General features: G+C 43.0%; 1 protein-coding gene across 1 annotated transcript in view; it reads right to left on the reverse strand.

Annotated features, from left to right (window-relative positions):
- Positions 1-7,856: 7,856 nt before the first annotated feature.
- LOC121288797 (inactive phospholipase D5-like) overlaps positions 7,857-17,987 on the reverse strand; it is a 112,431-nt gene continuing 102,300 nt past the window's right edge. Inside the window, exon 13 of the mRNA XM_041207528.1 lies at positions 7,857-8,264. Coding sequence (XP_041063462.1) covers positions 8,044-8,264 — 221 coding nt within the window. The 3' untranslated portion in view covers positions 7,857-8,043. The remainder of the gene's footprint in view (positions 8,265-17,987) is intronic.

Below are 17,987 nucleotides of genomic sequence, written 5' to 3' on the forward strand. Positions count from 1 at the left end.
GCAATACAGGCAAAAAGTATTGCTCTTGTTAAATATCTCTATAGGTTTCATGCAGTATTCTCATGCAGTGGGTTACAGGAACTGCACTATACTTGAGATCCATTTTATATGCAGTGATCAATATGAACCAGGTACAAATTTTGCATTTATCTATTTGGTTTTAAACACAGCAGAGAATGATGATTAAATCCACTTTTCACTGTACATTGGAAATATTTGACTTTTGCTCCTATAGTGGTATTCAGATTTTTCATGCCTGTGGCTTATTAAATTTTCTGCAGTGCCTACTTGTTTGAATGGATACTGTTGAGATTGAGTTGCAACCCATAATAGTCATCCAGTGAGACTGATTTTTATCTGATCAGTCAGTAGTCTCTAGGGTAGAATACTTGTACACCAAAGACCTACCGCCAACACAATCCTGGAAGTTTATCTATGCAGATGACATCTGCTGCAGCATACACATCAGGCTTTCCCAGTGCTGGAAGATGCACTAAACAACAACAATGCAAAGCTGGCTGACTCCTGCAAGACATGGCACCCAAAACCGAGCACCAGTAAAACAGTCTCTAGCACATTCCACCTTTACAATGCCAGTGCGAAGATGGAACTGAACATCACCCTGGATGGCCAGAGACTGAAGCAGGATCCTCGCCCTGTTTATCTAGGCATCGCCTTTGACAGGCCCCTTGTGCACAGACAGCATCTCATCAAGAGAGCAGAAAAAAATTAAAACCCACAATAACTACCTCAGTAAACTGGCTGATACCTCATGGGGATCACAGGCCAAGGCCCCAAGCATCTCTCCTCTTGCCAGCACATACTCAACTGTAGAATACTGTGCCCCAGTGTGGCACCAACCTGCTCAGACTAAACTTATCGATATGCAACTCAACTCAACAATGCACATCATCACAGGTACTCTCTGACAAACTCACCTTCCCTGGCTCCCTGAGCAACATTGCCCCACTCCATCCCCTCTCCCCCACCCCACATCAGGACTGTAATTGCAATAGGCAAACTGCTCAAGAAGGTCTACTCTAATCTAAGCCTTACTCAAGGACCTCCTCAACCCACCAGCAGTACCCCATCCTTCACACCACCCCCATATGGGTTAAACACATTATGCTGGGGACCTACAGCAGGAGGATTGGCAGGAGAAAACATCCACCAGAAATCGCTCTCTCATTGTAGACCCCCACTGCTTGTCCGCCCGGCTTTGATCTCCCATGGCAACAGTGGGCCCTTTGAAACTGTTTCTGGCTGGCCAAAGCCTCTGTGCAGCCACCCAACATCCAGACGGCAGCTGTACTGCAGTCCAAACATGACTCACATTGTCAAGAAGTGTCCACTAACTAAAACTGAAGGTGGGCTTAAAGAATTCCATCTAGCCACTGACAAGATTATTGCTTGGCTCTGTTACTATGCCCGCACTAAATAAATAAATAGTAAAAGCTTCTGTTGGGTACTTATTTGGAGGTTTAATTGAGCTAAAGAAGTGAAGCACTGACTCATTAGGTGTATTTTACCTCTGGGCACTGGTACTGATGATATCAAATTAGCTGCACATTAGAAACTCCACCCTAATTGCCCTACTGTTAACTGCAATGGCACAGAGAATCAGGTAGGATTAATAATGGGTGGCTAATTTGATATTGCTAGACTTAGTTGAGGTGAACAGCATAGATGTGTTTAAGGAGAAGCTAGATAAGCACATGAGGAAGAAAAAAATAGGATATATTGATAGGGTCAGAGGAGGTCCATGTGGAGCATAAACACCAGCAAAGACTAGTTGGACCAAATGTTTTTGCACTGTAATTCCTATGAAATTCTATGCAATACACCAGCACTCAAACTAAATTCCACTGCCTGGATAGCTGAGATCAAAATCCTTTCAAGGATACTATACCGAGCAATATTCTTAATGAATGCATGGTTGTGCTTGCATCAGTTGCCTCTGTGCATTATCCTAATATATTTGTGAACTCATTTACTGTAAACAGGATAATCAATACGATTAAAGATATCACGGAGTTGAAGTTTCAACTGAGCACTAAGCTCATTGGTTACAAATGTCAGTGTCAGCAACTTGACCTCAAAACTCACTAAACCTTTGAAGTACAGACTGACTGACTGATTAACTGAGATCTAACTTTCACTAGCTCTCTGAACAGCTAATGGATCCATTAGACCAACATAGAAAGCAGATTGGCTTTTGAGAATCATTAAACTGGTGGTATCATTTTCGTGAGTGTACTGTGAGGAGACAACATTCTTTACCACAGTGCATGCTGTGTATCTTTATGGCTCGTCTTTTTCTTAAACAATGGGAATGCTGTATGTAAACATTGTATCGAGGCTGCCTTCTTATTTTGACAATTTTCCAATAAAAGCTGCTTAATAAAAAGAAAACCTCAAATACTATGATTCTGAAATTGAAACCAAGTGCCTGAAAAAGCACAGGGTGTCAGTGTCTGAAAGAAAAAGGAACGTTAATTATTCTGGTAGGACATTTATCGCAACACTCCGATCCTAAATAACCTACTGTGCATTTCTACTATTTTCCATTCTAATGCCTGGTAAAATATTTAAAGGGGAAAAAAGCTGCAGGGTTATGGGGAAACAGCGGGGAAATGAATGTAACCAGATTGTTCTTTGAAAAAGCCAGTGGTAGATGGAATGTCCTCCTCCTAATGTGATATCTTATTCTATGGTTCTATTCTATGAAAAGCTATCACTTCAGACATATACTATGCAGGTCTCAGTGTCCGCTCCTGTGGATTTGCATTATAATTTCAGTGTAAATTATGTGCTCCTGGAGTAACACAGTTTATTAAGCCAGGTTGTCAGGCAATGCTTTCAAACAGCAAGGTTGAAAACAAAAATAAACCCGTAACTGTATGATCTCAACATATTTTAACATTCCTACATCTCCCATCTGAACCCATTGTTTTATTACAACAGCAGCAGCATTGGTGTTGGAGGAACCTGTATTAATTTGGCTCCTGCAGCTCCGTTCAAGGTAAGGCAATGTGACAATGGATGGATAATTTGATTTTTTTTGTGACTTAGGTTGGGTGATAAATATTGGCCAGGGCAGGAAGGAGTTTGATTCATGTGAAACCAGCCTGCCTGCTGGGTGCACTCATTGGGAATTCCTAAGCACTCTCTGCAGTTCCTGAATGAGATGCTTGTAACAAATGTAAAGTGCATGTGTGACACATATACCAGTGGCTATTTTGACATGGTGTGAACTGTTGCCAGGCAAGATGTAATCTGATTTGCAAACATTAAAGAATGAGGGAGGAAGGGATGAAGAGGAGGAAGAAAAGAAGGAAAAGAAAGGCAGCAGCCAATCTGTGCGCAGCATGGTGCCACAAACAGCAATGTGACAATGGATGGATAATTTGATTTTTTTTTGTGACTTAGGTTGGGTGATAAATATTGGCCAGGGCAGGAAGGAGTTTGATTCATGTGAAACCAGCCTGCCCGCTGGGTGCGTTCATTGGGAATTCATAAGCATTCTCCTCATGATGTCCCAGCATGTGTTCCTGATGGGCTAAGCTCCACGCCAGGGCACACAATGGGAAAATTGGAACTTAAGTAGTTTCAGCTTTGCATCAACTAGACTGTATGCTGTAATTCGCTTAAGAGCACTTAGCCAAGGGCCTAGGACTACCCTAAGAGTTAGGCTCACATTGGGTACACTTTGTCACAATATAATGGTGCACGTGTTGGTCAGCAAAGTTTGTCATGTGCAGAAGTCTGCTTGGACTGACCATAGAGGTGAGAAAAACATTCCTCCGATCTAGTTACTCTGTATTAGTCTCAGCAGCCACTAGTCTCAGGCCAGTACATAGGATCATACAGCAGTGAAGGACACAATTGGGTCTATCGTGCCTATGCCAGTTTCTTGAAAATGGCCTCCTTCTAGTCCCATCAATATTCTTTCCCCAGTGCCCTTCCTTTTCAAGTATTCATTGATTTTCGATAGTTACTATTGAATCTGTTTCCACCACCTTTCCAGGCAATTCTAGACAGTAACTACTTGCTGCATTAAAACATTCTCCTTACCTCCCCTCTGGTTCTTTTGCCAATTATTTCAAGCGTGTCCTTTGGTTACTGATCTACCACCAGAGAAGCAGCCTCACTTTATACATTCCATCAAAGTCTCTCACAACTTTGAACAACTATATTAAAACTTCCCCTTCATTGTTTCTGCTTAAAGGAGAAGAAGCCCAGCTTTGATAATCTTTCCACGTAACTTAAGTCCCATTTTCAACATTTCTATAACTAAGGAAAAGTATTCAAAGAGCATGAAAAAAATGTAATTTTCTGTAAAGTGATTGTCCTCCTGGGTTGCTCTCATCGGTATTTAGGAGGCTAACCTTCAATTCTAGAACACTCCAGGGCAATCCTGGAGGACGGCAACTCTACTCGCTGAATTAGAAATCAGTTAGTCTTGCCCCCATTTTCTTGGTGGTAAACAGGGACACAACATACCACTTTTGAGGGGTGGGAGGGGCAGTGGGGCTATGCCATTGTCCCCAAGGTCACCTGAAATACGGAAGATCCCATTTTGTGTTGGGTGATGTTCCAGGCATTGGTGGTGGCTATCTGGGAAATTGGACTGCTTTGCTCAGGTTTCCCTGCTGTGGATGTGGCCTAGCAAGTGGCCGCCACTAAAATGGTAAGAACAGCACTTTTTCTACCGCTTGATTGGGAGCCAGGAGGAGCTGAATGCCACTGAAATGGATGTTTCATTTCTGTTTTTCATTTTTGGGATCATCAGTTAATTGCAGTGACAAGGGGCTGAATTTTTTTCATTCAGGGCAGGTAAACAGGAGCTGGGACTGTTTATAGATCCCAAAACCTGCCTGCACCACCACCCTCCCCCTCCAACCTAGTTGGGGGGGGGCAGGAGCAGTCACTTGGTGGAATTTTGACCAGGATGACCCCTTAATTGACATCGAGATAAGTTACCTGCCCAATTAAGGGTGGTAGGTGGGCTCTTGAAGCTGGAAGGCGAACCAGAGGCCTTCCAGCTTGAGAGAAGCAGCAGGCTGTAATAAAGGGTAAGTAACTCAGTGGGCACTTCAACATGAAGGTGACCTTTAACCTAACTTTAAAAAAAAAATCAACTCTGGGGAGGAGGGGATGGGGTGGGCCACGTAGGCCTGCCTGGTGCACTGCCCCCGCCCCAGCCTGCTGCTGAGGGCCCATTGCCAGGCAAATGAACTGCCCCCTGACATGTCAGGAAAACCCTCAGTCGGCCTCCCTTAACAAGGCTCTTAATGAGCCTAATCGGCAAGGCCCTAAAATCCTGCCCAAGTTGTAACTACATTTTTATATTCCACACCCATGTCTTTCCCCGCCCCCCCCCCACCCCTGCCCCCCCCACTCCCACCCCCACCAAACATCCCTGGCAGGCGTCTTCAGGTTAAAACCAATGGGGCGAGGGTGGCCCAAAACTGATCCGTTAGAATAGGTCTGTGAATGCATGAAACCTGCCGTCAGCTCACACAAAGTATTTGAATGGGGTCTGGGGATGAATTTTAGGATGAGACCTGGGCTCGTTGCTTTGGTCACAGACTGACAGGGGTTTCCGGTCACGGGGGATGTGGCAGGTCAGCCAAAAGTCCATTGCCTTCCGGCGGGACTGGAAGACGCCAGTGGCAGGCGGGGCTGAAAAATCCCAGCCACCCAACTGCAAGGCCATTGGTTATGCGCTCAACAGCTTGCTTGGGGACCAGTCTCAGGACTCTTCCAATAGGCTACATTAAAAGAAATCTTGTGCAGTGAGCTCCTGATTTCAATCATGTTGCAGGATCAGGCTGCCTACTGCCATTTACACTTAGGCTATGGATGCTGCAATAATGTAATCTACCAGTAGCGTGCATGTTCTCTTGTTGAAGCACAGGAAAGGAGAGGAAGCAGCAATACATGCCAGTTCTGTTGACACCACTCAGCCAGGAAAGCCTTGAGGCAAGGTCCATGGAGCAACAGGGGCTGAATTTCGCCACAGCCCCCCCCCCACCCCACACCCGATCGGGGATGTGCCACCATTTTACTTGGGCCAATTAAGGCCCACTCAGCGTGACGCTCGCCCGGTCCCTGTGCGGGCTGAGGGGGGAATCCCTGAGTCGTTCGCACATGCAAGCCAAAGAGCACAGAGATCTCCCTGAAGCACGGAGGTGCCTCATGGAGATCGGTTTGACGTGTGTAAATTTAAACAAAGGGAAATAAAAACTTTTAAAACATGTCCCCTCATGTGACACTGTCACATGAACTGGGACATGTGAAAGAGTTATTTTAAAAATTTTTACTGACTTATGAAACACTCCATGAAACCTCATTCCTCACCGTGGGTGAGGTTTCATGAAAAATGCGAAGGTCGCCTGGGCTCTTCGCCTGCCCGCCAACCTTAAGGTTGAACGGGCAGCTCAGCTAAGTGCATTAATTACTATTTAAATGGCCGTAATAGGCCTTTTGACAGCCGACTTGGCTGCCCGCCTGCCGAACTGAAAATCTAAATGACGCAGAGTGACATCGGGACGCCCGCCCAGCGTCACCATGCGTCATTTTACACATCGGAGAGTGGGCCCTGCCCCCGCTCGCCGACCAGAGAATTCTGCCCCAGATCTTTTGAGGACCTTACAGTGTAAATGAAGGCATCTGTTGGTGCCCCCAAGTCATGTTAAAAGTGGTACTAGATGCAGAGAAAAGCCCCATTTCCCTTGCACCAACTATGTGCATTACTTGGTTCAGAGATTTAAATTGGCTGGCCTCCCAACATTCTGTGCAAAACAGACAGACAGATAGACCGACTTGTATTTATATCGCACTTTTCACAACCACCAGATGTCTGCAAGTGCTTTGTAACCAATGAAGTGCTTTTTGAGTGCAGACACTGCTGCAATGTAGGAAACATGGTAGCCAATTTGCAAACAGCAAACTCCTACAAGAAGCAATGTGATAATGACTAGATAATCTAGTTTTGTGATGTTGACTGAGGAATAAATATTGGCCAGGACATTGGGGATAACCCTGCTCTTCTTTGAAATAGAAGCATGGGATCTTTCTACATCTACTTGAGTAGACCTCAGTTTAACATCTCATCCAAGATGGCATCTCCAACTATGAGTTTTGTGCTCAAGTCCTGGGGTGGGACTTGAACCCAGAGGCTCAGAGGCAAAAGCACTACCAACTAAGCCACAGCTTGACAATGTTATTGACAATCTAATGCTACTTTGATGCTGGGTTATCGGTTGCCATGTGCTCTAAACTTACATGCCTTAGAAAATAGATCGATAATCTGTACTGAAAGCAGAGTGTTATTTTATTCAGCTTCTATTTATTGGGGGCTAATCTACTTAGATAAAAAACTGGAATAATAACTGTGTAACAGATGGCAACTGGAGTGTAATTGCATTTAGCAGCCAGCACAAAATAGGCCAGTCGCCAATCCACCCTCATGGACAGCGGAGAAAACAGGAGAAAAATATACAGAGGGAAGCTATTCTTGAATTATCATTTCAAAATTGGGGACAGGGAGCTTCACTTTGGCTTCATAGGGGTTGAAATGGTGCTGTGTAATGTTAGTAAAACAGACTTCAATCCATTTAAACAAATGCCTGGGTTATAGCAATGAACAAAGGAATCCGCTATCAGCATGTTAAGTTTTTGTTAACATTGATCAGTGAGACTTAAACTCATTTAATTTTGATTGTTCCATTACACATGGAGTTTTGTAGCTGCTTCTATGGTTACAGTATAGTGCAGGGACTCCTCCGTGACAACTACTGAGTTACCTAATCTACCTTGCTTCAAGGGTGGCGTGGATACTTGGCCCCATAAGACCATTGAAAGATTGCTCGTTTTATATTATCATTTGAATACTTTGGTTATTTTTTTATAAATGGGTCAGACAAGATGGTTATCCTTAACCCAAAGCTAAAGCGAAAACTTCCAGTACTTTTCATCAGGGTAAATCTCTTTCCCCCCATCATCTCAAAGAAATAGGAATGTTTCACCCAGATAAAATTAAGATGGTTTGGGTTGATATGTTTGAAGTTTCAAGCATTCTGGAAAAGTGTTTATTTCTAAGTTTCGGGCATATTTGGAGTTCCAGTCTCTCATAAACACCGCCTTTAGCTCCTCGAGAATGGTGGCTTTGCTCATCCCACTCCTGCTCTGTTTGTGCTCAACGACCAGGCTCACACCCGTGTTATCCACAAAGTCGTCCCCAACCCAGTCAGAGGTACCTGAAAAGTAGCACAAAAGAAGTCTCAATTAGTAACTCCATTCACCCATCTGATAATCTGGGCCAAGCTTCAAGCTGCAAAGAGGGTGAGGCAGTGAAGGTGTGACCCGGGCTTCATTTATGGTGAATTTTTGCAATAAAAGAATGTAACAACTTGCGACTAAAGCTACTTTTACACTGATCAGAAAGGAAAGGAGCTGCATTTTTGTTTGGCACTTTTCACTACCATAGGACATCTCAAAGTATTTACGGCCAATGAAATTTTGAAGCGTAGTAAAGATGATCTTTGCAAACCCTTCAGTGGCAAAGGGAAAGGAGCACAGCAGCTTCTAAACTGAAAGAACTTATAAAAATAACAATATTTAACTGACACAAGGACTGACTTAGTCTACTTTTCCACAAGGAGTATCTGGACAATGGTCTCCAAGGTGATGGACCAAGTTAGGAAGCAAACTTCGATACTTAGACACAGTGAATTGCTTGGATGAGTGCAAGAAGCTACAAAGGCACAAAGACACCTGTGTGATTTTCAAAAATTGTCTAGGTTCTGGAATGGTCCCAGTGGATTGGAGGTTAACAAATATAACACCACTACTTAGGAAAGGAGGGAGAGAGAAAACAGGGAACTATAGGCCAATTACCCTATTATCAGTCTTTGGGAAAATGCTGGAATCAATCCTGAAGTGAGAGGTAACCAGCCACTTAGAAAACCATAATTTGATTAGGCAGAGCCAATACTGTTTTCTGAAAGGAAAATCATGTTTAACAAATCTACTAAAGCTTTTTGAGAATATAACTAGCAAGGTAGATTAAGGGGAACCAATGTATGTCATTTATTTGGATTTCAAAAAGCATATGTTAAGATGCCATATGAAAGATTGTTGCACAATATAAGGGCTAATGCAGTTGGCGGTAATATGTTAGAATAGACAGAGGATTGGTAAAAGGACAGAAAACAGGAAGTCAGAACAAACGGACCTTTTCTTGGTTTGGCAGACCATTGCTATTGAGGTACTGCAAAGATCAGTTTGGGGCCTCAGTTATTTACAATCTATATTAATGACCTAGATGAAGGGACCAAGTGTAATGTATCCAAGTTTGCTGACAATACAAAACTAGGTGGGCATGTAAGTTGCGAGGAGAATACTAAGGGCCTGCATAGGGGTATGGATAGGTCAGGTCTGTGGGTAAGAGGGCAGCACATGGAGTTTAATGTGGGGAACTGTGAGGTTATTCACTTTGGTAGTGAGAACAAATAAAAATGTTTTAACTGGTGAGAAACCATTAAATGTTGGTGTTCAGAGGGATTTGGGTGTCCTTGTATGTAAAACATAATAATTAACATGCAGGTACAGCAAGCAATGAGGAAGGCAAATGGCAAGTTTGCCTTTATTGCTTTATTGGCGGGAGCCCACCAACGAAAAGGCAAGCTGCCCGGCAGCCATTTTATGATTGGAGAGGCGTTAATTGGCCCAGGGTAGGACTTCCAGCCCCATCTGGAGAGGAGGTCCCGCCTTAGAGAGCTTCCAGCCATTCTGATTGGCTGGCAGCTCTGTAGTCCCAACAGCACCAGGGTGGCCATTGCTGGAATGACAGGCAGTCCCCAAGAACAGGTGGTTATGGAGCCGGACTTCAGTCTGGGGCATTGTTGGGGGCTGGCTGGCAGGTTCCAGTGAGGAGGGTGCAGAGGTGGGGTGGGTTAAGGGGGGTATAACTTAGGGAGGCACCAGGGGATACCTCCCATAGGCACACGGGATTTCCCGAAAGGAGGTTCACCCTTTTCTTGCCCGACATTAGCTTGCCGACTTAAACCTGCCAGACGACGCACTTAGCCTTGCACCCTCTCCCGCCCCCCCCACCCTCTCCCCCCCACCACCCAAGGCCTCAACAGGCCCAAGAGTGAGCAGGCCACCCAACGCCTCCATCAAAATGGCGGCCAGGCCACATGCTGCATTTTATGAGCCCCCCTGCCTTAAAACATACTGGTGGGCCATAAAACCCAGCCCATCAACTCTTGTTTCTCTCTCGGCTGATACTGCCAGACATGCTGAGCATTTATAGCATCTTCTGTTTTTATTTCAGAATTCCTGCACCTGCTATCTATTGCTTTTTATTTCAAAGGAATTTTTCTTTTCATTCTTTCATGGGGCGTGGGCATCGCTGGCAAGGCCAGCATTTGTTGCTCATCCCTAATTGCTAGGTCATTTCAGAGGGCAGTTAAGAGTCAACCACATAGCTGTGGGTCTGGAATCACATGTAGACCAGACCGAGCACAGATGGCAGACTTCCTTCTCTAAAGGACATTAGTGAATCAGACGGGTTTTTACAACAATCAATGATGGATTCATGGCCACCATTACTGAGAGTAGTTTTATATTCCAGATTTAAATTCCACCAGCTGCCTCCATGTTCAGGTGCCCCTGAATAGAAGGCAAGTTTGTTTAAATATAGTGTCCTATGCCTACTCCTATTTTTATGTTCTTATTAGTCTAGTCATCAGACTTTGACTCCAAATGTCATGAATCTTCAATGATAGATAACTGACTACAGGTACTGCACTCTGAGAATCTCATATCTGATTAAGTGCAGTCCACGTTTTGTAAACTGATTTCACTGCAGAGAAAACAAAGCAATCCTTTGATGACATCCGCACAAGGTATGGCACAAATAGTGTGCTATTTGCTTTGAATCTTTTCATCTATTGGAAGGCTGGAGGGAGAACAATTCTCTCCAAATATCAAAAAACAATTAAGATTATTTTATCATCAATGTCATTGGTACAATTGAACTCTCACGAAGGGCTTGCTTTCAACTGCAAACTTGGATTGAGAATTCTGTCAATACCGTATCTAAATTGGAAATTTTCAGGTGGTTTTAAAAACCACTTAATTCTTCCTTCACTGACTGCACTTGGACAAAAATTAATCTAACCTAAGTGAGATTAAGTCAATACTCTGCACAAACCATGTGCCAACGTCAATGAGTCTCGCAGCAAGAGGCAAGGTGAAAGGGTTGAGTCCCAGCAGATAGGGAGAGGTCCAGGGTCACATGGATTAGCAGGTCCCCTCAAGAGGAAGAGAAACCCTCAGTTCATATTAACAACACTGTCTAAACAACAGCAATACTGTTTACTGATATGACTAAACTCTTAAAGCAAATCAATGTGAAAACCATTTTGAGACATTTCAGAGGTAAGATACTGTACTAGTCCCATGTATTTCTTTCTAATATAATCACAGAATGGTTATAGCACAAAAGGAGGCCATTCAGCCCATCATGACCATGCCAGCTCTCTGCAAGAACAACTCACTTAGTCTCACTCATCCCCCTTTTCCCTGTAGCCCTGCAAATCTTTCCTCTTCAGATAATTATCCAATTCTCTTTTGAAAGCCTCGATTGAATCTGCCTCCACCACATTCTCAGGCAATACATTCCAGATCCCAACTATTCACTGCATAAAAAAAAAGTTATTCCTCATATCACCTCTGCTTCTTTTGCCAATCATCTTAAATTGGTGGCCTCTGGTTCTGGATGTTTATGCCAATAGGAGCAGTTTGCCCTATTTCCTTTGTCTATGCCCCTCATGATTTTAAGCATTTCTATCAGATCTCCCCTCAACCTTCTCTTCTCCAAGAAGAACAGACCCATCTTCTTCAATCTATCCTTGTAACTTGTCTTTGGACTGGATTAATAGGTTGAAGACTGGGCGTGAAGCTCAGCCCTACTTAATACAGGGGAATTTCATAGAACTAGGGTTCCAAATTCCATTAGCGCTCAAAATGCACCCCCAGCTGAGGTTGGCCAGGAGTTAGGCATCATGGTAGCAAATTCATGCGGGACTTGAAAACGGAAGATCTCTGCCCAGGTGGCTTACTGCAGGCAGCTTCCGATGGTGGTGGACGGAATTTCTGTCTGTCCTTTCATTGTCCATGGGAGAAGGTGGAGCTGGATGGAAGAGTTTTCTACAGCGGAATTTCCTGACTCTTCTTCAAGAAGAACCGGTCCCTCTACCGGCTGATGTGGGGTCCATTAGGATGTCCAAGCCAAGAGCATGAGCTGAAAAACTCTGGAAATGTTGTAAGGGCATGTTTTATGCACTAGTATAAATTTCATTATCTGGGGCCTAACATGTTTGGGTGATGAGGACAGTAGAATTCTCTCCCTGAGTACCATCCAGTACCATATTTCCTGCCTCCACAAAGCAGGAATACTGACACGGGCAACTGCCAGAGACATAATAAATGAGCTGACCCCACCATGACTCCAGCAAGGGCAGGTGTGGATTCTCCAGCTCAGAATCATTTGATACTCACATTTTGTGCATATTTTATTTGGAAGTTTGTATATTGGAAGCAGATATGAAGCAGTGTGGTTCATTGTAATTCTGCACAATGAGAGGCGTGTGTTGAGAGTTAAATGTGGTAAGTTCTATACATTGGGAGTGAGTGGGAGTCAGTTCAGTTTATTGGAATTCTGCAGAAAGCAGTTTTGTACTTGGAAATATGCAGAATGGCAATGAAAGTGAAACTGGTTAGTTGATTAAACTAATGGGTCAGAACTATGGTGGGATCAAGAAAGTGCCAACCTCTATAAAAGTTATATTTAGGGGGAGATGATGGTGTAGTGCTGATGCCACTGGAGCAGTAAATCCAGAGGCCCAGGCTAATGCCCAGGGCCCATGGGTTCAAATCCCACCATGGCAGTTGGTGGAACTGAAATTCAATTAATAAGACCTAGAATTATAAAGTTAAGTCTCAGTGATGGTGACCATGAATTGGTTGCCATAAAAACCCATCTGGTTCATTATTGCCCTTTAGGGCCAGGAATCTGCCATCCTTACCTGGTCTGGCCTACAGGTGTTGTCAGACCCACAGCAATGTGGTTGGCTCAACCTCTGAAATGGCCTAGCAAGCCACCAGTTCAAGGGCAGTTAAGGATGGGCAACAAATGCCAGCTTTACCAGTGAGGCCGACATCCCAATAAAGAAACAAAAAATAAGTTAACATAGCGATTATGCTATTGGTCTAGTAATCTAGAGGCCTGGACTAATGATCCAAATAACAGTTCAAATCCCAGCACACTAGCTGGGAAATATAAACTCAATTAATTAAATAAAACGGAAATAAAAAGGGAAAAAAAAAGGTAGCATCAATGATGGCAACCATAAAACAACCATATTGTCTATAAAGCCATCTGGTTCACTAATGTCCTTCAGGGGAGGAAATCTGCCCTCCTCACCATATTTGGCCTCCAGACCCACAGCCATGTTGTTAACCCTTTATGAAATCGCCTAGCAACTCTGACAGTTGTATAGGGGTGCATACTAAATGCTGACTTTGCCAACGACACCCACATCCTGTGAATGAACAATAAAAAAATATATTTTGCGTTCTGAATCTACTGTGCACTTTACAGAACGTACTGAGAATTATTCTTGCAAGTACCAACTGAAGCAAAAAGAGCCTCCAATTCATAAAAGCTTAAACATTGAAATCTCTCCCTCTCCATTTTTAAAAATGATTTTTTACCACCTTTTACAAAATGGTAGTTCAAACCCTTCAGAAAAACATTAGGTTAAGGAAGTGTAAAATTTGAAAAAGGAAAGAGGCATTATCAAAAATTTATTCATAACAAGATGAAAGATGGCCCAAAAGAAGGTTCCAGAGATTTCCTCCACTTTAATTACCTTGATGAAATGGGAATAGCAAATGGTTTGGGAGAGGAAAATAAATCACAATGCAGATTAAAAATGTAAATGTGTGTCTGAAATATTAGACACAATCCTACATTTGATGATGATTGAGGGCTCCCAACCTCTTTCCTGCTACAATATTTTATCAAGCAGTTCACGTTTCTTGGAGGAGAGAATGCTTTTTGCCCGTTTCAATGTAGCTAATGCAAATGAGTAATATGAAATAGGCAGCCGATATCCATCTATCACCTAAATTAACCTCTGGCAGAACAAATTTGCCTCATCTTTCAAGAAACAATTTTTAACTTGACAAAAATGAAAACATATACTTAGAGTTTTGCACTGGCACAGTCCAACTTACCCACGTGTTGCGGGGAAGCGATGCCGCTACATTGCAAAACATTGGCCGCCTTTTAGCAAATGCGAAATTTTTGTCAATCCGAAAAGGCCGAGCTACTCAGAACATACACGGTGCACTTCACTATCTCAAAACAAAATTGCATTCAGGAAAAAGCCTTTAGATGTCATTCCTTTTAAATCTGGTCTTCCCATTGCTATAGCACTCCAGCTATGAACATTTTGGTCCCTAACTGCTCTTAACCATTTCAAGGATCTGCTTTTCTTTTACTATTCCCAGCTCAGCAGTTTGGTTTCTTCAATCTCCTATTACCAGGGTCAGAGGCAGCGGAAAGTATAGGCTTCCTTCCCACAGGCCAAGCAATCAAACTGGTCAAATGGAACCGGGTGGATGGTGCTGGGAGAATATGGGCTGGATTTCTGGTCCCACAGAAGGCAGTAGGAGCATCACCTCGCTTTCTTATCCTTTATTACACCTTGCTGCTTCTCCCAAGCTGGAAGAAGGTCTCTCTCTGATTGGGCCTCCAGCTTCCAGAGCCTCCCCCACCATCCTTAACTGGATGACGAGGCCATCTTCAGGCCAATTAAAAGGACTCACCCAGTAGAATCACTGCATGACTGCTTCCCTCCTTGTCTCAGATCGACACAGTTCCGACCTCAATTTTCCACCCCTGCTGGGAAAACTCAGCCCTTTACGGTTCTGCTTGGTCGCTGCTCCTCTGGTGCCTCAGCATCAATATAAAAGCCCGTCATGATGGCAGTGCATACTACAAGCATTCACTGTAGTGCCAGATTCACTAGTGGAAACACATAGTCATACTGAAATGAAAGGTTACAGGTTTTCACCCCTACCCATGGCCAGGTGATGAAAGGGAGTATTCACCAGGAACTCCTCATGAACAGTAAGATAAGCAGCACAGCCCATTATAAAATGTGCAAAGGCATTGCCATCAGCTTTTTGACTGTCATGTGGGCATATACCATCGCCTAGTGAATGTGATCCCAACAGCTGGTTTCTACTCCAGCAGCGAGTTTGGTTCCGTTAGTAGCAGACATGTCTCTGAACCAGAAGGTTCATGGATCCAGGCCTTTCTGGAGGGCTTGACCATGTAGCCTAGGCTTATAATTAAGTGCTGTTGTGAGGTACTGCTGCAATGTTTGAGGTGCCGTCTTTCAGATGAAACCTATCTATTCAGATGGATGTAAAAAAATCCTAGCCACTACCTGAAGATAAGCAGTGTCATTCTCCCAGTGATCTGGCCAATATTTAGCCTGCAACCAACATTACCAAAACAGATTAATTGGACACTGATCTCACCGCTCGTGAGACTTTGCTATGTGTACAGTGTCTGCCAACATAACTCACAAAATTAATTGGCTAATGTGCATTTTGGGATGTCCTTAGGCCATGAAATGTGTAATGTAAACACAAGCTCTTCCTTGTCTAAATTGGAATGATGTATTCTCAAGTACCCTTAGAGCTTTGTGGTGTTCAGAGTGCACATGAATGGATACCGATGATAGCTGATTGAATATTTACCTTGCCAGGTTACCACCCACATGGTGAACACAATAATTTACCCCATCACCTCCAGGTCTAAGGTTTTGGGAAAAGCTGATAAATGGTAAATATATTAATTGAAAGACACTAAAAGACAAATTCAACAGAATCATGTTATTGTGAAGTGAGTCAACCTTTTAAAAAGTTATTTAATTAAAAAACTTATTGTTGGACAATTAGAAGTAGTTCAGAGAATGGTTACTGGACTAATACCAGGAATGGACAGGTTGTCTTATGAGGAAAGGCTGGACAGGTTAGGTTTGTATCCACTGGAACTTAGAAGAGTAAGAGACAACTTAGTTGAAACCTTTAAGATCCTGAGGGGTCTTGACAGGGCAGATGTGGGGAGGAGATTTCCTCTTGTGGGAGAATCTAGAACTAGGTGGCACTGTTTAAAAATAAGGGGTTGCTAATTTAAGAGCGAGATGAGGAGAATTTTTTTCTCTCAGAGGGTAGTGAGTCTTTGGAACTCTTCCTCAAAAGGCGGTGTAAGCAGTGTCTTTGAATGTTTTTAAGGCAGAGCTAGATAGATTCTTGATTAACAAGGGGGTGAAAGGTTATCGGGGTAGGCAGGAATGTGGGGTTGAGGTTACAATCAGATCAGCCATGATCTTATTGAATGACGGAGCAGGCTCGAGGGGCCGAGTGGCCTACTCCTAATTCGTATGTTCATACATTCGTAAATTTCAGTTGTTGAGTGAAAAGAAATTTTTCAGGATCATTTTAAGTGATTTGTGAGTGAGTTACAGGAAGTCAATGACAGGCAGTTAAAAATCTTATTTGAGTGCAGAACATTTTACATTGTAAAGGTTTCCTACGGGAAATCCATTGTAGTTTTCAGGGACCTACATAATATATTGCCAGAAGCTGTGACAATAAATGGATCAAGACAACCTGATCTCACTGAGACAGCTATTGACCATTTTAGAATGAAACATTTGCCTTAGCAATGGATTAGCCAGCCTCTGCCACGAGTAGTGAAAATGTGAGAAAACGCCTTGTTAAATTTAAAACATTTTTAAAAAGCATTACTGATGGCATTAAGGGAATGCCACAGTGGTGGAGTGTGGATTTTCTGAAGGGCTTTGATAGATTTTAATTTAATGCTGAAGCTGGGAAAGTAAAATAGCCTGATGTGGGATGAGGACATTTTTTCTTTAAATGCAACAAGTTATGATTTTGAATTCACTGTCTGAAAAGGTAGCGGATGATGATTCAATAGGAACTTTTAACAGGAAATTGAATAAACACGAAGGGGACAAAATTGCAAAGCGATGGAAAAAAGGGCAGGGGAATGAGCTTAATTGTTCAATTCTTTCAAAGGACTGGGACAGGTAAGATGGGCCAAATGGTCCCCTTCCATGTTGTAATATTCCATGAGTAAATAGGTTAACTGTCCAGCGCTATCACATTGACTGCTATCATTGCCAGGTGCTGTGGTGCTCCTGAAATACTTACATTCATTCTGATTCATTAGATGACCTGTTTGTCATTTCAAAATTAAAATAGGCAACACAAGTAAGTTCACAATTGAATCTGGATTCAGAAATAAGCAGATACTAGGGGTAAGATCTCTAATATGCATTCTGTGAAACTTATGTAAATCTGTGGAAGCCAGACCTTTGTCGTCCTGGCTCCCTTTGGGACTCAGAAGTGGAGCATTCATTGAGGTTAATGTAGCAGTAACCTTTGACTGGCTTTCCTGTTTAAAATTCAGCTGCAAAGTTTGTCTCCTTCCCATTGCTATCTCATATCAGCCCAGGTCGATAATCAGACACAGGCTGGCAGTCCGACTGCTGATCAAGCAGGTGGGACAGCTGATGGGGTTAAAATGTTACATTCAAAATGGCAGCGATATAAAATCTTATGCTTCTACAAAAGCCGTAACCAGTCTAGCATGGGAGTCACAATTGCATTTTAATGATATTTTGGCTGCACAAGCTGAATATATGAATATTTCTTCCAGGCTTCTGCCCATATTTAATTGAAAAATCTCACATTAGCACTTGTTGATGAATTCTTTGAACATAGAGCAATGCCCAGAGTGGTAAAAGAATCATATTCCTAAGAATAATTTCAAATGTTATTTTATACTTGTTAAAAAGACATAGAAG

The sequence above is a fragment of the Carcharodon carcharias genome, chromosome 2 (assembly GCF_017639515.1).
Source record: "Carcharodon carcharias isolate sCarCar2 chromosome 2, sCarCar2.pri, whole genome shotgun sequence".
Classification (NCBI taxonomy): domain Eukaryota; kingdom Metazoa; phylum Chordata; class Chondrichthyes; order Lamniformes; family Lamnidae; genus Carcharodon; species Carcharodon carcharias.